Source organism: Rhagoletis pomonella, unplaced genomic scaffold (assembly GCF_013731165.1).
Source record: "Rhagoletis pomonella isolate Grant_MI unplaced genomic scaffold, Rhpom_1.0 Rhpom_scaffold_00003, whole genome shotgun sequence".
NCBI classification, from domain to species: domain Eukaryota; kingdom Metazoa; phylum Arthropoda; class Insecta; order Diptera; family Tephritidae; genus Rhagoletis; species Rhagoletis pomonella.
In genome coordinates this window covers 81,679,059-81,702,989 of record NW_023458557.1, presented here as the reverse complement: position 1 = coordinate 81,702,989, position 23,931 = coordinate 81,679,059, and the positions used below count along the sequence as shown (strand labels likewise).

The following is a 23,931-nucleotide window of genomic DNA, read 5'->3' as shown; positions in this document are numbered from 1 at the left end:
AAAAAAAATAATCGCAAGGCACACATTGTAGTATTGATGCGTCTTGGGCATAGGAATGTTCGATATTTCAGAAAGTATCGATATCATGAATCGATTTAATTCATTGCATGTAAAAACGATATGGCGATATATCGGGCTGAACAATATCGATATCGGGAAAATCGATATTGAAAATCCTACTCCCAATTGAATATAATATTAGACATGCCTGTCAACCCACCTAATTGTGTTATTTCCATCTTTGGTTTGTCAAATTTATGAGCTAAATAAATCACGCAAGCTGCTGATTAAACCTGCTTTAGTATTTTCCCATAAAATTTTTTGTAAATTAAAAATAAATTTCAACTTAAATATCGATATTGCGGGTAAAGTATCGATGTCTTCGATATATCGACTTTGACCTCGGATTAAAAATAGTAGATTAAAAAAATCGGTTATCGTGCCATGAAATATCGATATTCAGAATAATCGATACGATATCGAACATTCCTACTTGGGCATGGTGGAATAATAAAAAAGTGTTGTCAGTAGCGACGTGTTTGTTGTAATTTTGACAACATCGGCATGCTTATTTTCAGTGCTGCCGATCTTAATTTTTATAGTACTATTCGTTGGGAAATAGTATCTAAAAGAGTCCATTTTAGTAATTCGTTTCATCACGATTTTTAAAGAACTTGGTGTTTTCAGAACGATATTAATATGGTTTGTAACAGAAATATATGCCCGTTCACTTATTTCTTAAGGAAAGAGTGAGGCAACAGGCTGTGAAGTATCAAAAATCTCAAAATTCCTTGGACACACACACGAAATAATGGAAATTTTTTTGAACGTTTTCTTGAGAACTGCATACAGGCCATTATCAATTGAAAAAGACGTACACAAAAATCGTATGGAAAGGCGATTTTTATATTAAATAACTTTTGCTGCATTGTCATAATATCGAGCCAAATATACTGATACACTAGAATAGAGTGACAGCATGGGTAAATTACGATTGCGCTTATATTATCGATATTTATGTGTTTTAATCTATTTAAAAAATCATTTACAGTCTTATAGGAAATTCCCTTATTTTACGCCTTTACTTTTTATAAGTTACAAAATATGTCCCAGCTGTGTGGAGCCGATGGTATAAACATATATTCAGGCTTATAAGCCTGTAATTATACATTTAATTTGAAATAGTATGCAAACACGGATTAAAAAGAGTAAATAATTAGTGCCTTTTCTAGTACTTTAAAATGCGTGACCGAAATAAACCTATCAACACAGTAAGGTTAAGTTACTGACAACACCTTGTTATTATTAGGCAGTCTGCACACGGGTCGTATAGCTTTAGATGCGTATTATATGCTACATACGAAAGTTTGTACGCTTTGATGCCGCACACGTGCATTTAAATGGAGGGCTGTATACGAGTCGTCAGCTTCACGAATTCGTCAAAGTAAGCTAGCTGCAAATCGCTTGGCGTACAGCAGTGTTGGTAGCTAGGCGTACGTACGCTTAGAAAAGAGAAAGAAGAAGAAGTTTGTTTACAATTTTGGGTGTGCGTGCATGCATTTCATAAACAAAACCGATAAAACAATAAAATTCGTGCAAGTAATAGAAAAATAACTGAAAATTAATTAAAGAAATAATAATTTTTCATCACTTGCTTCGTGGGCAGATCTTGAGGCGTAGAGGAACCGTTCTGCATAAAAAATTTTATACGCGTCTAAAGCTATACGAACCGTGTGCAGACTGCCTTACACCATGAGTTTATCCGCCTTCTTTCATTAACGCGACTTGGTTAATAATTGCATAAAACGGTTTATTATTTAACTTATATGGCTAGTTACCATGGTGGAACTGATAAATTAAAGGCTGGTTTTCATTGGTCCAGAATCACTGACGTCAAAAAATGCCTTCATCTGACAGCTGTTCATTTGATGTCAAATGCGTTTTCATTACATTTAAAAAAACTGACCAAATTTCGATACCGGAGTGCACGTCAAAGACTGTCGTCAACTTTCATTGTCAGATGATTGACATTCCGTTTTCATTACTGATGTCAAATGTGATGTTAATTTTTTACAAAAAGTGAAGAATACCGACCTTTTAGCTACAGACAAACCAAGGGTGTAATTTGGTTGAGCTCTTCATGCTGATTTTAATCTTACCAGAGTTGTTTGGCGCGGGTGGGAAATTGAGGGCATATACGAGGTTAAGTAAAATTTTTCGATATTTTGAAATATCAATATTTTATGAGCTACATAACCGATTAGACAACTAATGATGTCAAAATAAAGATGATTAGTTTATCATTCAGTTTATGTGCATCATTTTCCTGATTTTTTATAATTTCAAGCAGAAATAAAAAAAAAACAAAAAAATATAAATTTTTTTTAATAAATTACCTTTTTTGAAGAAAATTGCAAAATTAATGCTACAGAAATTTATATTATTTAGAAAGTACAAGTTATTACCTTATATAGAAAAGTTTGTTATAGTGCAAAATTTAACGAAAGTAGTGGTAAAAATCTAAATTGTATATATATACATACATGTTTTTAATAGCGTTTACCAAAAATTTGTTTTAAAAATGGTTATAGTAAATACGTCGTAAAAAAACGATTAAACTTATATTTGAATTGGCATCAATACTTTTCTAATCGGTCAGGTAGTTTCCGAGATATTAAACATTAAAATTAAGAAAGTTGAAGTTTAACATGTTGTATTTTCTTGGGGTTTTGCTTGCCCCAGATAATTTGGGTGTGGGGAAATCAGCGTGAGGGGTTCTATCGATCAGGGCATGAATCACGTAACTTTGAAACGGTAGTCGTTCAAACGATACTGACAAAACGATGTTGTCAAAACACTGATTTATGCATTTGTGTTGCTGATACATGTTACTGTTACTTTTAGGAGAAGCAAAACTGGAATCGAGTGGACGATATCGCACAAACGATCAAACAATTTTTGATCTTTATGAAGCAAGACAATCTCGACACGATATCGTTCAGACGATTGTTGTTGTTGTTGTAGCAGCATACAAATTCCCCAAAGACTTTTTGGGGAGTGTTGCTGGAGTGACGGTCCTTGGCCAGATATAAATCTGGGTCGTTCCGGTTACGTAGACCCGGCTGTCGTGGGAATCAGACGATTGCCGTCATACCTGATTCATGCCCAGGGCATTTTTTTTTTTTTTGTAGCTGAACGGTCCGTATTGTAGCATGAACGAAAGACACAAGATCACGTAAGAACAAGAGAATGAAAAAAGTCGATTTTTTAGCGGGTTCTACGCCATCTTGTTTCACTGGAAAACGAGTGAATAGTAAACAAAGCAAAGAAAACAACGAAAACCAAAATTAGCCAAAATTATTGTCAGCCACTTTAAACGCACAATTTAGGTAAAATGATGCAACAAAATGCTTTAAAATGTGTTGTCATGTTGAATTAACTCTTCTTTACTTGAATAAAAGTGTAAAATAGTGGTGCTTGTGATGTAAACAAACGCTCAGCTGACGAACCCGCTTTCGCAAACTTTTTTCTCAAAACCAGTTACAAATACAACGTCGCGTTCTTACGTGATCTTGTATTTTTGGTTCATGGTATTGTAGCTAGAATCAGCTGTTCGTATGGCAAACGAAATCAAAATTGCCAACATGTTAGCAAATACATTTTAGTTGTCAAATGCTGTCACATCAGCGGCGAGGGCCGTTTTCATTTGGATGTTATTTTAGGTCGGTGTTATGCAGACAAACTTTTGTTTGCCAAATTAAATGGCGGCTGCTTAGTTTGCTCGGAGGTGGTTATGTCGAGTTTGGCACAGGGTTGCACGTTCTTTATGGTTTTCATGGCTATTGCCAACACGAAATGAGAATTTCAGATGTACATAACGCGCAAAATTTAAAATTCTTGTATATGACAACACCGAATTTGCTGCAGTTTGACCAAACAAAATTAGTTTGCTGTGAGAGTCGCCAAACTCGCTCTCTCCGAGTTTGCTGCAACAACAATTACACGCAGTTTGCCAAACAAAATTTCTGCATAACACCGACCTTATATGACCGTGCGTGGTGATATATGACAACAAACGCAAATGTCACCAGATGACAACCTGTTTTCATTATTTTGACAACATTTGACGTTAAATAAGACCCAATGAAAACCAGACTTTAAGCAATTTATTCTTTTATCACTTCAAATGAAGACCCCTAATTAAAGTGTAAATTGGGAAATAATAATCGATTAATTTAATCAAATGATTAACTGCTGCAATCACTAGTTCAGTCAGTTGTTTTTTAATGTGTTGGTTGTTCTTTTCGGGACTGCTGACGAAATTCGTGTTCAAATAAATACAAAATTTTCTTTTGTGTAACTTATAAAAGATTTGTGGAAGCAGAAAAATTATATAAAAGGCATTTCGAAAGTACCGTGAGTGGCGTAGCGGAGAAGCTGGGTTTTTTGGTGATGGCTTCGACTGATGTAAATGTGAAACTGTCTCGTCTCTATCACTTGGCGCAGAAGTTTAATAATTTTTACCTGACAGGTAGGTGAAAACCCATCAATTGCAGTTTTAATTTTCATCTTAATTCCGTAGCAGCAAAAAAATAATATCAGAAGACCGATGGTTTATATGTAAAAACTGGCCTTCATCGATTTGTGTACAAAATTGAAAAGGGCTTTATGTATGTGACGTTCTAAATAGAATGTCCTTCGGGTGTGTATAGCATCAAAAGTAAAAAAAAAAAATATGCGGATGGAAAAACACACCCATTAACGAATTACTGAAGAATTAGGACAACACGACCAATATCGACCGAAATCAAATAATAATCTAACGAGAATTAGTAGTAATTTCAATAATTAAGTATGTCCTTATTGAATGTACCAAAATTCGTATGTACAGAGTATTGGCTCTTGGGAAAGCAGATGTACATATGTATGTATGTACATGTTTCACGTAAATGCAAACATCCGTATGTTTATACATGGCTTAATCTCCTTTTGTATTTAAGTATCAGCAGATATACGATTTTTATTAGGTTTTCGGTTCCTAATTATTTACTAATTACTATACAAATTATGTATGTACATATAATTTTTGGTGGTTTTTGGCATGGGTGTGGCCGACAAGCACAATGCTATTTGTACATAAGTATGTCTATGTACTATGTTTACATTACGATAAAGGATAATGAACTTTGCGAAGCTGTTGGACGTTTCTACGAAAATACTTAATGTTTTCATAACTTGAAGCTTTTAAGATGTGGCTAAATTATCAATTTTTCTTATATCATATTATCTTTACAGACGAAAATTTCTATGAATACATACATTAATAGGTACAAACTCGTGTTTAAACAAATTTTATTAGATATAATGTACATACATACATTTTAAGGGTTTAGAATCAAAAGTATCTAAGTAGGTCTGACATTGTTTTAAGATAATTAAAGTTAAAGTTGATTACTTAGTGTAAATTCTGGGTAAATTCATTTGAAATGATTCTTGCCTAAATGAATGCAGGTTAATTAACTAGTTCAAAGAATGTGTATTCTTTGTCACGAAATAAATACTATATATAACTATACAAATATGAATATAACTTATACATATTTTCAAAAAATGTCACTTAGACCCTTATAGTTCTAACCCCTTCATTTGTATACTTGAGCTAGACATTTTCAGTTATAGAAATTTAGTATGTAATTGTGCTATCATTCGTAAACTTTATCTTTCTGGTAACTTAGCCACTAGAGAAGTACTGTGGATGATAGTTGTAAATGCAAGGGGATAGTTATTTCCACAACAACAAAGTAACGAGTAAAATAACACTATACATAATTAAAAATCGGTTAAGGCATATACAACGAATTCGCAATCAATAACAACAAACAATTTATCTAAAAAATGTAATTACTAGGGCTAGAAATCTCATGCACTAAAAATCCAAAATATGCCCATATAATATGCACTCAAAAGTCAAAAATATGCGCTATAAATAAGTAAAATATCTAGAGGCGATATTTGGAGTAATTTTATTCATTTTAATTTTTCCATTATTTTTTGTACAAAAAATTGGAATTTGAAAATGGAATTATATCTTCCTCTGGCTATGAGGATTAATAGTTTTTCAATCGTATCTGGATAATACCGTTGAGGCGACATGCATTTTTTTTTTTTTTTTTTTGATATCCACTATATATAGCGATCTGTATTTTTTACATTTAACAATTAATTTATCTTAACTCTTAATTTTCTAACGGCGTGTGTGGAATGCACCCAATACACAACCCACTTCCTGTGCGTAACCAGCTAACATTATTAAATTATTAATGCAGTAGATCTATTGGCTTTCTCTTAAGTCGGGTAAACATTTTAAATTATGGATATTGTTAACGGGCCCTTTATATCTTCAACAATAATGTTGGTGGCCTGAATAGATTCTGTGCGGTATGAATTTATATGAGTATGCTTAATGTTGCTTCGGACCAGAATATCCGAGCCAGCATGCGCTTTGTTATCTAGGTGCAGGCAGACAGAACCGATAGCTTGGGATTGCAAAGTAGCTCTTATTAGTAAAATGAGATTTCCGATATGAGGAGTATGTCTATTTAATGGGTCTTAATGAAGGCTTTTACTACTCGTAAGTGTGTGTGACTAAGTGTAAGTGATGTAAAATTGATAAGTTTGAGAATTTTTGATAATATTTATTTATTCCAAAAATTTACATAAAAGAAATGTTGTTTGCCGATTTGTCACCGAGCCAATAAATCCGAAGTCGCCAATTTGTTGCCATTGACGAATTTTGCCTATTATTCATTTATGTATGTGGGGTTCTCTTTCTGAACGCTTCGCCCACCCTGCGAGGTCAACATGGTTTTTTCAAACTGGTAGGTAGCCCCCTTATTTATCTCGAATTCAGAAAGAACGGAAAATTCTACGTTCATATAACATATATCTGGGGTTCATTTGACCGTCAGGGTTATATGAAGCGCCAATCTATTCCTATTCAAAATGTTTTTTTTTTTAACCAAATTTACTACTGCATGCACTTATTGTAAAATATTTCAATTTACTGCAAAATGTGCAATAACGATTGAATGCCATTTTAAAGGGAATTTCATGATTGGTAAAGATAACTTAACCATTTCCATTTAAAGCCCTAGTAATTAGATATCCTCCCGCCAATCGTATGACTGACTGCCCACTCAGTTCATGCTTATCATTTACATATTTACGATTATCGATTGTGTGCTTATTTGTAAATGCTTCAAGTGATAAGCATTAATTCACTTATCAAGTAGACGTTTTTTTATTTGTTATTCAATATGTATATGCATATACATATGTACAAACATATTTCCCGGCTATTTTTAGCACTTAAAAATCATGTCAATTATGAATGAATTCGGATTACTAAGTGAAATTTTAGAAACCAGGGACATAAGAGGGAAGAATAATATAATAATATTGCAAAAAAAAAACGCTATTTTTTGACACTTTGACCTCGTTTTTCTCAAAATCTTGAGCTGATGGAATCTTTAAACTCACGGATTCGTAATCAGCGCAAAAAGGACAATCAAAAACAGCTTTAACATTTGCCGCAACAAAATTTGTTCCCATTTTTGTTCCTTGAGTGCGAAAAAATCTTTTAAGCCCTAAAATGGCGGGGCTTTTTCAGGACAATGTCGGGATTAGTTGGGAACCAATTTGCGCCTAGTTGGGGCTTAACTGGTCCCATACTACTAACAAGTGCAAAACTGTTTCCGAACTGGTTTCCAAATAGTCGCGAAGTAATCCCTAAATGGCCCTGAACAAGCCCCGTCCTTTAAGACTTAAAAAATTCTCTTCGCACCCATAATTATTATGAAGACTTTTACATATCAGTCTCAAAAGAGAAATCTTTCGACGATTTACAAATATTTATCTCTATGATAATTATTATGACAAGACTTTTAATACAAGTCTCAAAATAAAAGTCTTTGAAGACTTAAAAATATTTATCTCGATGATAATTATTATAAAAAGACTTTTGTTGTATGTTTTAAAATAATAGTTATCGAGGATTTAAAAATTTTTCTCACACGTAGGTTAGGTTAGGTTAGGTTGATGTGGCTGCCAGTGACCCCACTAGCACACATAGGCCCTAGGTTGTGGGCCCGTTGTGAACCACGCGGATCGTTAGAACCCTCCTACTCAAACCATCGTGTGGATTTTGCGAAACCCAGAAGTTGCCGTATGCCTACTTCGGCTATGTCGGTTAGGTCCTCAAAGAATCCTGAACCCATGAACTTTTGTCTTCTTCTACAAAGTGCGGGGCAATCGCATAACAGGTGCCGCAAGGTTTCTGGCTCTTCTTCATTTCTGCAGCTTCTGCAGAAGTCGTTATGGGGGATCCCTAACCTCTCCGCGTGCCCCCCGATAGCAACATGACCTGTTAGCAGACCCACAACTGCGGCTAGGTCTCCTTTGCTCAGCATGAGGAGATCCTTCGACCGCTTTTTGTCCCATTTAGGCCATGTAAGCTTCGTGTTGTTGCAAGTGGCGAGGCTATCCCACCTGTCCCTTGCTAGTTTAAGAGACAGATCCCTTAGAATGAGCTTGCAGGTAGCGAGCGGCATGCCTAATCCCTTCCAGGCCTGCGAAAGTGGAGCGGATGTGCCCTCTCTTGCAAGTTCGTCCGCCTTTTCGTTGCCTGGTATGTTCCGGTGCCCCGGAACCCATACCAAGTGAAGTGCAGACTGCTCAGCCATCTCGTTTAGAGATCTGCGACAGTCCGCTACGGTTTTTGAACTGCATGTGACCGAGTCGAGCGCTTTGAGTGTGGCCTGACTGTCTGAGTAGATGAAGATATCGTTATAAATGACTTCTCTTGTACGTAGGTGTTCAACCGCTTCCTGTATGGCAGCGACCTCAGCTTGAAAGACGCTGCAGTGGTTGGGTAAGCGAAATCATATTTCCAGCCCCAGTCGGGCTGAGAAGACCCCCCCTCCTACCTTGCCGTCTAGCTTAGAGCCATCGGTGTAGAGGTGGAGTGATCCATTGTCATCGGGAGCCCCTCCTGACCAGAATTTTCTATCTGGAATGTAAATCCTATACCTCTTTGTGAAGTTCAACCTTGGTGCACAGTAATCCGTGTCCGGTATATTTACGTTCTTTAAGATTGCGGTGTGGCCTTCCTGAGTGTCTCTCCAGCCTGGTAGTTCCCTCAACCTCAAGGCGGCACACCCCGCTGATTGCTTTCCAACAATTTCAATTGGCAAAATATCGAGGAGCACGCACATAGCCTCTGATGGAGTTGTGCGCAGGGCCCCACAGATGCAGAGCATCGCAGTTCTTTGCACCTTTTGGAGTGCTTCAGTTGTAGATTTCCTGTTGAGACTTGGCCACCATACCAAGACCCCATATAATAGAATCGGCCTAACAACTACCGTGTATAACCAATACATGATGCTAGGGGACAGCCCCCAGCTACGCCCAATCGCCCCCTTGCAGCTGTAGAGGGCTACCGTCGCTTTTTTAACACGCTCTTGTATATTTTGCGCCCAGTTAAGCTTTTTGTCCAGGACTACGCCTAGATATTTTGCAGACTCCCCTAGCTTCAGAATCTTATTGCCTATGGCAGGGAGCTGAAGTGAGGGGATTTTGTACTTCCTGGTAAAGAGCACCAGGTCCGTTTTTTCTGGGTTTACACCCAGACCTTTCTCCTTGGTCCATCTTTCGATTAACCTTAGTCTGTCCTGCATAATGTCACAAAGAGTTTGTGGAAATTTTCCACTCACAACCACCGCAAGGTCGTCAGCATACGCTATGACCTTGGAGCCTCCCCCCCCTTCCAGGGTCTGCAATAATTCATTAATCGCCATGACCCATAGAAGGGGGGAGAGGACCCCACCCTGCGGGGTTCCCCTGCAAACGTATCTGTCCAGCGACACGCCCGCCAGTTCCGCCCGCACGACCCTGCCAACTAGCAGCTGTCGTATAAGCGACACCAGCCGTGAGTCGATGTCCAGACCAGTTAGAGCTGATGTGATTGCTTCAGGTGTGATGTTGTTGAAAGCACCCTCAATGTCTCACACGTAATTATTAACAAACAACTTTTATAATTCTTAAGAAAATTTTTATGACTTTTTTAAAACTCCACCATGAAATAATTATTCTGGGTCTCTGTTAGAAACACTAGTTAAAAGATGGAAAGAGAGAACGTTTAGCAATATGCTTGTATTGTAGAATTTAAAGCTGAAAGTAAATGCAGATTATAAAAAAAAACAGCCGCATTTTTCGTAATGAGGGATAGACGAGTTTATAAAACAACATTTTTAAAAATTCCTAAAAACTGCATTTAGTTGCAGATTTGGCTCATGTTTAGAACATTTGTTAACGAAGTGAAAAGGAATATTTGGACTCAAAAAATACACGATATGAGGCGCTGGGGTCGGGGTATTCCTAACGTTCGTATAAAGTGGGAGAATTATGGATAGCTACAAATATACATACGTCGCAATAAAATGTTGAAACCCCTTTTTTGAGGGCACCAATATAGATCTAAAACCAACTACGCTGGGGAACTGAAACTTGGCATAGATGCATAAATTGTAAATACCCTACTTATGGCGAAAATTTGGAGCTATGGGAAAAGCGGGCGTGGCATCGCCCATACAAACTGAACATCTCCTATCGCTTATCTCTGGAACCGCTTATGCTAACGTCCTGAAATTTTACATAGCTATAAATGTTATCAATACGCACTTACGACGGGAAGTGGCTGCTACATATGTTGTCAATAACGTACTTACTTGATCTGGCAGTTTCATCGAAATCGAAATGCTCATCGCAGAGAAATTTCGGTACTTGGACATGTGATCGCAGAAGATTTCATTTCAAAAAGTGCTTACGACACATGACGAAAATTACTTAGGGGATTGCCTTAAACTCGTAAAGTCTTAAACTGTGTAAAACTCTTAAGTTTACGAGGCTTTTTTGGGAACGTCTCCTTTGTGAAGCAATTTTTTTCGTAGTATTTTCCATACCATTCCGCCATCTTATCTCTATCACTATTGGCTAAAATACAATTAAAAATGCCGAAAATTAGCAGAAAACCTAAGTCAATACAGTAAGTGGATGAAATTCATTAATTTTATTCGCTTAATAATTTGTTTAATTTATTTTCATTATTTTATACATTTTAGGCCTGTATGCAGCTCTCAAGAAAAGCAAAAACTCCATATAAAATGACGTACAAGAAATGGCTAAGAAATTTACTTGAGTCAAATTTCCTTAAGACAGTACGCAGTTCTTAAGAAATTTACTACGCTTTCTACTACGGGTTTCTAAAGTTTTTTGTGAAAAAAGAGGACAAGGCAACCCAGGTTTGCAACAGAAATATATGCCCGTTCCATTATTTTTTGAGGAAAGAGTGAGGCAACAGGCTGTGAGGTATCAAAAATGTCAAAATTCCTTGGACACACACACGAAATAATGGCAATTTTTTCTTGACAGTTTTCTTGAGAGCTGCATACAGGGCTTTTAGTATAAAAATTTCGGGCCCTCGGCAACACTGAAGTTTACGAGGTCGTTTGTGCACCAAATTTGCCTCTTAATTTTACGAGGGGCTCGTAAACAGTCCTTTTACGAGATTTACGAGGCTTTTACGAGTTTAGGAAAGACCCCTACTGTATTGGCAAAAATGGCTTACTCCACTTTGTTTTGAGCACAAAACTTCATCAAAATTTAAAGTTTAATCAAGCTGTAAAACTAACAATTTAACAGTTCATTATTGCGACGAGAGGTCTGCACAAACGATTCATCACAGGAGATCTAACGCAGCAGATAAACAATCGCTAATGGAGACAGCAAGTTACAGCTAAATGTGGAAGTTGTATATCTATATATATATGTTGTATATACATATACATATATAGATGGGCAAGGATGTACGGGAAAACTTTTCATCCTGTGGGGCAGCGAGGATTCTTGGCCCCCCTATGACAGAAAACGCTCATCTGTGCTCTTAGGTTTCCTTATAAGGACTTTTATTGGCTTACGCGTCGCGCACCAATGTTGTAGTTGCAAGATCAAAGAAGATTATGCACGTTTGGCAGAGATCTCACAGGTGGAAATAAGACCATCGACAAAGCTCATGACATCGAAAGGAATTGGTATTCCATATGGCATCAAATCGCTACAATTTTTAGCCTATGTATGAGGAGGATTCTGCTCTTTAGTCGTTTCAATTTTTTTTTTTTTTACTTTACAAACCGTTTTTTCTTTTAAAAGCTATTTTTGTATTGGCCAACGCAAAAGTTCTTGCTAGGCGCCGCGAAGCAAGCGGGAATTGGCTAGTCTAATATACATATTTACATATATAATACATATTTATTTCAAAAGATGGTAATACAGATATCACAACACACACCTAACGCCCAGGTAATTATATGCTCACTTCACTCCTCTAATCACAACCATGAGTCATAATTTAGCATGCCGCCCAAATGACACACTTGGCATGGTGTTACGCATATCCAAATGTTGACATACATATTTACGTAAATATGTACATATGTAAGTACGCGGATACATTCATACTTATTCGCAAATGCTTTGCTGCCAAATAAAGTTTGTTGTTAGTATATTGGCAGCTAAGTACCACTATATACACAGTGGAATATATTCATTAAAATTGTTAACGAGATTGCTCTTTTGGTTGTCAAAACTTTTTCAATGAGATGAGTTTGGCTAAAAGAAGTGCGACCAGAATAAGGACAACCAACTAACGCCAGTAAGTGCGGTTGGCGCCATTAAAAATTATAATTGTCTCAGTCACCTTGAATGAGCTTGACATTGTGAATTCTATGTCGAAAGTGGCCACGCGCACGAGAAGACCAAACAGCGAACATGTGCATGTACATACAATGATTTACATATTTACATATGTATATGTATGGATGTGTTTGTATATCTTGAAGATCTTGATTGTGCGAATATAAATAGTTAGCGTGAATACTTATAAGAGATGGAAGTCCGCGACACACATTTGCTAAATTCATTAATAACCGAAATAAGGTAAGCATATTTAAGTTTTACTGACGTATAGGGGCTACCCTCGGTTGAGAATTCTCAAAAATTTAATTAACGCTAGAATATCCAATTTCTTTAAGCAAAAATTTTTTCCAAAAATACTGAGCAGGTGAACGTATTGTTGAGATCTTGGCTCTCTTGTACGTATTTGGCACTTATCAGGAAAATAGAACCATAAATACAAGGTGTAATGTGTGAAAGAATTTGCAGACTGCAAGACTGCCTAATTATTTTAGCATTTAATTGTTGGTGTAATTAAGTTTTCGCTGTTTTATAACTAGGAATATCTTTTTTTTAATCAACTAGCGACACGTTAATTTGTTAATTTGATTATATAATGTTTGCAAACGTGACTTGGGTGATATGCTTTTGTTCCAACCGTAAATAAGGTTTTTAATCACGGTTTATAAACAATAATTCTGTTTGTTTTCTTTTGACTAATGTTCTTGTGGCTATAAAAAAGGTCGAGCAATAAGTATCTTATCGCTGAAATACGTGTACATACAAATTTTTTTCAATTGATATTGTTGCTAAAAACAAAACAATAGAATTAAACCTTGACTTTTGTTATCTTAGTTTTAGCAATAACCGATTACATTTGGAGTCTATTGATTGATTAATTGTTTATACACTATGTTTGGAATCGTTTACTCTTAGCGTTACGGAATTCGACCGTCGACGAAGATAAGTGAGGATTCACCGCTTGGTCATATCTATAAGGGGCGAGGCAAGGATGGTCTGTGAAAGGGTCGGTTTGTACACTGTGTCCGAGGCTTTCGAAATGTAAACTGCGACGAGAACGTCGAATTTATTAAATCACAGCAAAGAAACGCAAGTGTGACCTGGGTTTTTTGTCACGAGGATTGAGCGAATACGGCCTTGCTGCTGTTGCAACAGCATACAAATTCCCATAAGATGTTTTAGGGAATAATGCTGGAGTGACACTCCTTGGCCGATCTAGGGCGTTCCGGTAACGTAGTCCCGACGGAAATACTGTCTTCATTGCTGCTGCTTTTGATTGTTACCTCTGCCGGAAGCGTGAACGCTGGGAATGGGAACTTTTGTTGCGGCGATGGCTACACTAGAGGCGACGGACTGATCGTCGTCGATCTTCATGGCGTCGGTGCTGCTGGATAGCAATGGCAGACGTTCCCACGACAGTCGGGTCTACGTAACCGGAACGACCCAGATTTATATCTGGCCAAGGACTGTCACTCCAGCAACACTCCCCAAAAAGTCTTTGGGGAATTTGTATGCTGCTACAACAACAACAATAGCAATGGCAGAGGTCGTCTCACGGTGATGCGAAGGTGAAAACAGTGTTTCAGGTGTCAACTGACTGTGTGTTGCGTCATATAAGACCAATGCGCACGCTTCAGTACTATTTCAACTCAGTGGATGCCCTGGGGCTCCTGCGTGGATTGAGTCCACTAGGTGAAGCTGCTAGTGCGAACGCAGTTTGTGTGAAAACGACAGGCGGGGCTACGGTACCGGAGGGACAGTAGTTCTGTGCACGGCTTCAAATGACAGGAGTTGTTGCCGGACCTTGGACCGGGGTTTATTTTACCGCCGACACGGACCAGAAATATACGGAGGTGGCTTGCGGAGAAACCGTACTCCCAAGAAGAAGTACAGGGGGCTGCTGTTATTGGTTGGAGAGACTGTGCCTCCGAATCATACCTGTTTCGTAAAAGCGATACTTCAGCATTCCCTAGAAATGCTTTGGAAAATTTTAATACATACATACTTTTATAACAGCATCTTAATTTTTATGGTTCTTTCATTACGGAGTTTTTTAAGCTTTTAAATTTATTATTTGCGAGTCTATCGTAAGCGACAAACTATCGAAAACATTTTTTTTGTTGCAAATAGGTTACAAATACTAGTTGCAACGTCCTGAAAAGCACAGAGTTTGAATATGTACCGTTACGGAAAAAAGCAAGATGTATTTTATCGTTTGCTTCGTTTACACTTTTGCCGTTCTACAATTTTATCGTAAGCGACACTGTGTGTACCGAGCTTTATTGTAAATAGCAGTTTGAACTATAGTTTTAAACAAACTTGCATTGGCACCTGCTACAACTAAATGTTTCAAAATCAGGGCTCGAATCGTAACATCCGTTCACGGATCGAAAACCATACGAAAGAAAATTACGTGATACCGTCAGTCGTATAAGCTGAATGGGATAAAGAGTACGCTCATGTATGTCATAATCCGAAAACGGTGTTTTTGCGTGACGAGTAATACGATATTGTATGTGACGATTCGAGTCCAGCTTCTTTCACTCGTCAAAATTAAGTGCAATCTGCCATTATGCAATTGCAGCTGCAATCACTAAGTGCAGCGTGGCTCGTCTAGCGGGACATTTTTTGAAACTCTTACTTTGCCAATGGGTTGTAAAATTTAAAAGCATATCAGAAAGATCAAAAGCAGATACCTAACGGGGCTTATATTCCTATTGTATGCACAGGTATAGAAAAAAAATGTAACTGCATTCGAAATTGCCCTTTTAACACCAGCTTATACGGCCTTATGGATTCACACCTTCAAAATTATTTCATTTTGCCGTTAATCTGTTTTCAAATTGATTATATGATTTTGATTTTTTCACTTTTACTTATCATAACTTTTGCACTTCATATCATAGCTTTTGATTTTAATCTCTTGATTAAAAAATTTGGAAACTTGCCAAAAATCTCCTTAATATGAAGATTTTGATACTGAATCTATTCTTGTCAAGGACTAAATTTTACTTTTTTTCTCATTCTTAAAAAAAAACTAAAAAAAAAATACCAAATAGTAGCGCCAATGTGGTCGTTTTAGTTTATTAGAGAATTGAATGTATCCCCGAAGAAAACTTGTGGACACTCTAGTAGATGCACCGAACAGTTAAAGTTAAAAATATGTTGAGCTTATTCTGCTGATTCGCAGTGCTTATATTTAATTGACTTAAATTCATTATTTTTTTTTTTCAAACAATCCTTAAAGTAAACGCACTCCTTCGCTTATAAATGTCCAGATTATACAACATAAAAACTATCGCAAGCGCCAATTCTTTGATAAGTTTGCTCTCAGCATAATATCGTAAGCGTCGTTTTACCCTTAGAAAATAAGCTAGTATGCAAAAATTAAATAGTCCTAGTAGAAAGCTAGCATTCGGTAATGTTGTTGTCCATTTACATCCAAATAAATTTTTACACTGTTTAAGGGAGAATTAACGAAAAAACCTCTCCTGTAAAATTTACCTATTGTCGCTTACGATAAAATCGCAATTAGGGGTCGATATGTTCGAATTTAAAAAAAAAATTAAATTCAATATTTTTACTCCTTTGAAAGCAGAATTCTTTAGGTCTTTCAACACCACAAGCTAAACCTCTAAAGCCAGTTTGAGTATTAAAAGTTAAATAAGTTAAACTTTTAAAGCGCATACATATCGACATATTTTCAATACAACTGGCATTAAGCAAATATTTAACTTGTTAAGCGTCACTAAACAGTCAAGCATGCACACTTATAAGCATGCTTATCTAGAAATAAATGCAATAATCGATCACCAATGGCAATAACTTGAATTTTAACTTCAATCATAAATATTCTTAGTAATGTGCGGCTCTAAAGATTATTTACAAGTTTATTATCTTTTTTATTTTCTTACAGGTTTTCAAAAGGGTGAGATACGTCCGTTTCTAGTTGAAGGTGAACAAGTTGGCCTTATCAAGGCGGATGTGGTCAAGCAGCTTCAACGCTATCCCGAAATATTTTGTATACGCAATTGTGAATTCACAAAACAGGTAAAACAAAACGGATTAAAATATAATAAAATATGCTTTCAGTTTTTAAACTTCTATATTAATTTCTCTTAGGGTATCGTTGAGTTAAATCCTGCATTCCGTGACTATGCTGAACGCACAAAGCAAGTCGATATAGTATTACGTGATTTACGTTCTAAGGGCATTTTTTCTGCACTCCAAGGTTGGCGTGATGAGGTATATACTTTCATACTACAAATGTGGTTATGTTTATTATGTTTATGTTTTACTTATGATTCCAGTATTATGAAGTTAAATCGGAATATCGAAGTCTATTGAAAATGGATCGTTCGGCCACACCATTATTTGGTGTACGCAAATATGGTGTCGATATTAATGGCTATGTACAACATCCAACGCAGGGTCTTTGTATTTGGCTACAACAACGTTCCAACACCAAAGAAACATGGCCCGGCAAGTGGGATAACATGGTTGGTGGCGGTCTGTCGGTCGGCTATGGCATCAAAGAGACAGCAATTAAAGAGGCAGCTGAAGAGGCATCCATTCCAAGTGATCTCGTCAAAAATCTCGTTTCAGCCGGTTGTGTATCATTCTTTTTCGAAAGTGATCAAGGTTTATTCCCAAATACGGAATATGTATTTGACTTGGAGCTTCCATTGGATTTTGTACCACAAAATGCTGATGGTGAAGTGCAAGCATTCGAATTGCTGCCAGCCAAAGAGTGTGTGGAACGTGTATTTACGCCTGATTTTAAGACAACCAGTTGCCCAGTGGTTATAGATTTTTTAATTAGACATGGCTATATAACGCCTGAAAATGGTGAGTGTAAACAAAAGGATTATAAATTTATTGTTTAAGAATTTAGGGTTTCAGCTAAGTTACGTTTAAGATACTTGAATTAAATGAAACCAATTTCTGTGTAAATACATTCATATATATTTGATTGTTTCTCTTATATTGCAGAAGTACATTTTACACAAATCATTGAGTTATTACATGTGCCACTACAGTCGCTCTACACGTACAAGTCACTTTTGGAGCAAAAACAAAAACTCAAACTACAAAATCAGCCGCTGCCACAGCCGCAACAACAATCGCATCTTGCCAATAATATTAAAACCGTTGAAAATGGACACAATAACAAAGACGACGCAATAACCAATTAACGAGAGAGCGTAGAAAAATGTGCAAACGTAAAAATAATATGATAGAGAAATCTAATAAAAATGGGAAATTTTTGGTAGTAAACGATAGAAAAAAAAACAGACTGCGTATTTTACGTTTACGCCCGTAGGTATTTATATACAATACAACAATACATAACGAATTACGGTATTTGCTGTTTATATATACATACATATAACTTACTTATATACATATACATATAACATATATAAACATAGTTTAGAATATTTACCGTTCTATGCAAATGAACTACGAATTGCTGCGTGTCCTGCGCGTGGAAAATGCTATAAGCTTAGAGATACGGCACATTTTTTTCTAACTACCTACCTACGCCACCTAGGCCTCTTCTAATTTAACTAATTGCTAGATTGGATTCAATTGCTGACTTAAAAGAGTTATTCTTTGTTATGACTATCCAATAAAAATTTAATTATAAAAGTAATTCGTATAACGAATACACCGTTTGTAACAAACGACAAGAAAAATCTTAACGTTACTAAACTTGAATGTGCGCATAGAAATATTTTCAAATATATGCTATATTGAAAGAAATTTTGTACACGTAAAGAAAGTTGCAAACATTTCATTTAAAATTAATAATAAATAAAATGATTCTAAAGGCTATCGTGAGAATACATAAAACATCAATTGTTGTTAAAAACTTAGTTGTTCAAGTTAATTTTATTTCTTTAATTATACTTACTATATCAACTTAAAATAAATTACTTTTATTACTTAAAGGCGCTTTGTAAATTTATAATTATCTCATTTCTTTTTGTTTACCGAAACACATAAAAGACAAGCAATCCATATTTTTGCATTCGTGCACGTGCAATGTCGATGAAATGTATGTAGTAACTGTAATTTATGTAAACATTTTTGAACATTTTAACACTGCGTAACAAATTGAATATACTTACAATATACGAAAAAATGTATACATACACACATATAATGCACCACATTTTTTTAAATGAAATTTAAAGTATAATGAAGGCTTAATATTTTAATCATATGTTTATAATATATTTAAAAATTTACATACACATGCGCATATAATCATAGGATGTAAAAAAGCGAAAAAAAAACAAAACTGCAATTAATATACATATATGTAAATGTAGATGTTCATACGTGGCATAGTACATATAAATATTATATTATTGTATTGATTTATGCTGCTGATATTAGATAATATGTGTATGTACCAAAGTGCTCAAAACACGTGTTTTTCTGTTGAAATATTTTTTATAAAATCTTACTTTAGTTATGAATTATGAGTATATATATATATATATATATAAAATAATAACGAACTTACATTTTTACTGAAAAATAAACAAAAAAAGCAAATTCATATATTTTTTACTTAACAAATGAAAAGATGTAATGTTACGGGCGTTCGCTTAAACTAAAAAATTGTACATAAAAGTAAAATGTCAAAATGAAGCACGCATTCGATTTTCGAACATTTCGCGTTTAAGGGAAGCAACTAACAGAAACCAAAATGCTTGGTTGTTGTCAATGTTTTTTTGTTTTATGCTTTTATAACCACATACATACATGTGTACATACATAAACATGGAAATACATAAAAACATATGCAAAAGTACGGGTTAAGCAAATTTCATTACATTTGTACGGAAATATTCGCATTATCGCATTGCTGAAAATTATAAGCACCCTTGTATGCACACTCCCATTGGACCTGCAACTAATATTCATACATACACACATCAGTACCGTCACTAAAGTCGCAAATTTTCTCCTCATGAAAAAGCGTGAAAATATGCTGGCTTACACATATGTATTACCTTCAAGTCAATTTTCTATTCAATCTACATAGGATGCAATTAAGGGTAAATGTTCATGCCAACTTTATCGTCCATATCAGGTGAGAACTAGTTGCGTATAAAAGCTTAAGTTTTATTTATTTCAAAATTTTTAGTTACTTTTTATTTGAACTTTTCAGGTGCATTAAAAATTAATTGAAAATCTAACAAAATTTAAGCAATTTCCATCCCGGTGCATAGTACATTTATTCCATCATATTCTCATTTCCATCAATTTATTTGACTCACAAAATTACGACAACTTCAAGCAAAGTACGTAGCATAATAGATTGATGGTAAGTAAAAATGTTTATATTAGTATTCTATTAAGAAGTATATACGTTTGTATTTATATAATGCCAACAAAATTTTGCGGCCGAGTTTTTTTAGAGCGAATTCTAATAGATCTTTTCCGTAGATTAAGCCTCTAATCTCTAAATTATGGAATTGGGTTTTTGAGATATTCGGGATTAAAAGTATCGAAAAACGAAATTTACCATTTTTAGAGTTTTAGTATTAGAATATCAATGTAATGTGGAATAATTTGACGGCATAAAAGGAAAGCTTAAATATCCACAAGTATGTCTGTTCCATTATTTCTTGATGAAAGAGAGAAGAAAGACCGTTTTCTTGAGAGCTACATACTGGCCTTAACAACGAAAACCTGAAAGACGTGCCCAGATATGATAAAATATCGAATAAGTATAATGGAGTGCATTTGTAAAAGGTACAAAATTTTAACATTCTACATTTATCACAAATTTTCGAAACATTTGACAGATAAACCGAGCTTCTAAAAGAGAACTAATACAAAATTAAAATGAATTTGATTGAAAAATGAATTTGTTTTTGAAAACATATTTAAAGCGGATTTATTTAGGAACGAATTTGCGTCATCCCTTGTCAAGTCGGACGAAAAATGGCACAACGCCGAACCCGGTTTGGCTCCAAATCAAATTTGACAAGGGTTGACAGGAATTCGTTCCAAAATAAATCATCTTACCGCCCAGTCGAAAAAAAACCAACCAACACCAAAATATTTAAAGCCTTATGTTTAGGAACCTAATTTTTTACTTTTGGAGATAAAAGGCGAATATTTCAGCTTTCATTTTGTACAGTTCAAAACATTCAATTCCACGTCTACATCTGTCTATCGAAATTCAAAGAATGCCAACAATTTTATATTCAGTAATAAATTATGTTCAACAATTTTTATTGAGCTTGAGGCCGGAGATAAAAGGCGAATATTTCAGCTTTCATTTTGTACTGTTCACGTCTATATCTGTCTACCAAAATTCACAAAAATGCCAAAGATTTTACATTCGGTAATAAATTATTTTTAAAATAAATCTACTGGAAGGATCAAAATATTTCCTGAGCAAAAGTTAAATAATTTTTGGAGAATTTTAGTTTACTAGCATTAATGTGGTACGTTAGGGTGATAAGAATTGAGGTCTGATGGGTAAGCACTAGAACAGGGTAGTTGAGGTTAATGAACTTGGGAACAAAAAAAAAATGCCCCTCGAGACAAAAACATCCATTTATCATACTCTCAGATCTAACTGTAAATGCCGAAGATGTAACGAAAAATGTAAAAAGGCGAAGCCCTACGTACGGCAAAAATCAAAAATTTCGTAATTGCAATAAATCGCAATAATAGCTCAGAAGATAATTTAGGTAGGCCTTCTTAAGTAAAGCCATTCTAAGAGGACTACCCAAGAAGGGCTTAAAAAAATGACTTCCTTGCATGCCTTCTAGAAGGGCTTATCCATTTACATTTTACGCGAATAATCCGACATTATTTATTAGATGGCACATTCAAATGCGGGTATAAACAATTATTGATCATTTATTACCTGAACCGAGATCATGTAACTTAATTGACGCGACGCGAAGCTACGCAAATTTAATTTTTGAAAGAGCAATAATGTCAACGGATTTTATTCGCTTCGCAGTATGCGAAATAGTGTCCGTTGACCTGTCCTACATTATGCGGTGTGTGTTTTTGAAAAAACAAATCCACAAGAAACTATCTGCGCTTAGATGAATGCTGACGCAACTTGCCGTATCTTTCTGATCTTAGTCCGAATGAACAAACACTATTAGTACACTATATGTATGTATGTATCTACTAGCTTTTGCCTGAAGCTTCTTTCGCGTTAAGTTCGGTTTGACATTATGATTTCAAATGTAACAAAAGAGAAAATGAATTATATCACCGAAAATAATAAATTTTATATAAAAAAAGGTGCTTGTTGTCTCGAGGTTTCCGAACATGGTCAATATCATGATTCAATGATGTAAGGCTCTAATTTTATCAATGACACTCCCACCCTACTCCTAAAAAACACAAAATTTCTTTTTGCAAGTTTTAGGAACATTTTTAAACTTTTAGTGAAATTTTTACCTTTGAAGAAATTTTTGTTCTGCATTCGCTGCCGACAACAAGACGAAATGTGTGAGATTCGTTGGCCTACAGAAATTCAATTTGGGATAAAGAGACGAAATTCCTTTAAATGCCGAATAGTTGTATTTATTGACATTCGTGGATACCTATTGATTCTGTCAAGTCGCTGAAAAGTAAAGCGCGCAATGGTTCTGGTGAATGAGTAAACGAAGGTATTGACCTACACAACACAATCCTGGTGTCCTTGAATGAGGCTTTGACGCAATATAATATTGGCAAACCGCATCAAAGAATTCGAATTACCATGCTCGAAGCAATCGAGCCAAAACCGCGAAAGAAACTTAAATGTTCTTATTTTTCGTTTTTTTTTTCCCCCCAAAAGCAAATAGCTTCTTCATATCCTTCAACTGTAAATGATACCGCAAAGAATTTACAAGGCAAACAAACACAAAAAACTATAGCTCAAAGTGGACCATCCATTCTCGAGAAATGCGCCGTCTGGCGTACTCAACTTTGGAATATACATACATATAAATTATTATTTTTAATAACAATCAGGGGTTATATGCGTTGTAAATAAGCTGGTTTAAATTAAATAACTAAATCAAATTCGTTTTTGTTTTAAAATGCCACTATGCACCATTATCCCCACCTTTTTGTGGAATTTAGCTACCATTTAGGAAGTGTGCTTGAATTCTTCGCTTTTTTCCCCTGCTTCCAAAAACCATCCCTGTGGCTGGGAGTATCAAATTTTAGAAGAAAGCTACTTACAAAACCTTTCATTATTGAATCATGGTCAATATGTCGAATATCAACTCAATTATAATTTTAACCGACTTCACAAAAAGGAGAAGGTTATCAATTCGTCGGATTTTTTTATTTATTTGTAACCGACTTCTAAAAGAGGAAAAGGTTATCAATTCATCGGAATCTGTTTTTTTTTTTATGTATGTTACCGCATAACTTTAAACCACGTCAATCGATTTCGATAATTCTTTTTCTATCGGAAAGGTAGTGTCTCACAAGTGGTCCCATACTAATTGGTTTAGATTCAATCATTGTTCCATGAAAAAATCAACGGTACTCCTAAATTTGTATGTTATAATTTAAGTAGTTTGTGTTTTTTGCTTAAACATTTCTTGTTTAAATTATTTGTATAGGGTGCTTTCTTTTAAAAAATGTGTCTAAATAAAAAAAAAACAACTCAATTTGTTTCTTATAATATCTTATATATATATATATATATGTATTTCATTTATTTTTTCTGTAAAGATGAAAGATATTCATTTTGCAAATGTTCAATTGAATTTGGTTTTTTTGTAATACAGCTTTTTTCAACCTGTTTCTTTTGACATCCATATTGTAATATTTACTTAAATTAACAAATAAAATTTAATTAGCTTTCAAACAAGCGCCAACCACTTTTAAAAATATTTTCGAAATAAACCCATTTTAAAGCTTAGAATCCAGTTCTCCAGAAAAACCACAAGAAATATTTTTAATTTCTGTTCTGTTGTAAGTTTTCTTGAAGAAATAAATATAGGAGCATTTTTTCTTTAAAGCTGCAAACTGATTTAAGAAATTTCGATGGAAGAAAATTCTTTTCCATTTCTTGTGCGTCATTTTGTATGAATTTTTCGTTTTTCTTGAGAGCTGGAAACAGCCCTTAAA

General features: G+C 35.2%; 1 protein-coding gene and 1 long non-coding RNA gene across 2 annotated transcripts; one reads left to right on the top strand and one right to left on the bottom strand.

Annotated features, from left to right (window-relative positions):
- Positions 1-4,267: 4,267 nt before the first annotated feature.
- Positions 4,268-19,330, top strand: LOC118735662 (uncharacterized protein YJR142W). The gene is made up of 5 exons (XM_036465555.1): positions 4,268-4,531; positions 16,724-16,857; positions 16,930-17,052; positions 17,118-17,655; positions 17,800-19,330. Exons 1-5 carry the CDS (start codon positions 4,453-4,455, stop codon positions 18,000-18,002), a joined length of 1,077 nt encoding a protein of 358 aa, XP_036321448.1. The 5' UTR covers positions 4,268-4,452; the 3' UTR covers positions 18,003-19,330.
- Positions 17,562-22,541, bottom strand: LOC118735663. Its single transcript, XR_004992625.1, has 3 exons — positions 22,407-22,541; positions 22,261-22,326; positions 17,562-17,646 (listed from the first exon to the last, which is right to left on the bottom strand). It is a non-coding gene; the product is annotated as an uncharacterized LOC118735663 (long non-coding RNA).
- Positions 22,542-23,931: the final 1,390 nt, after the last annotated feature.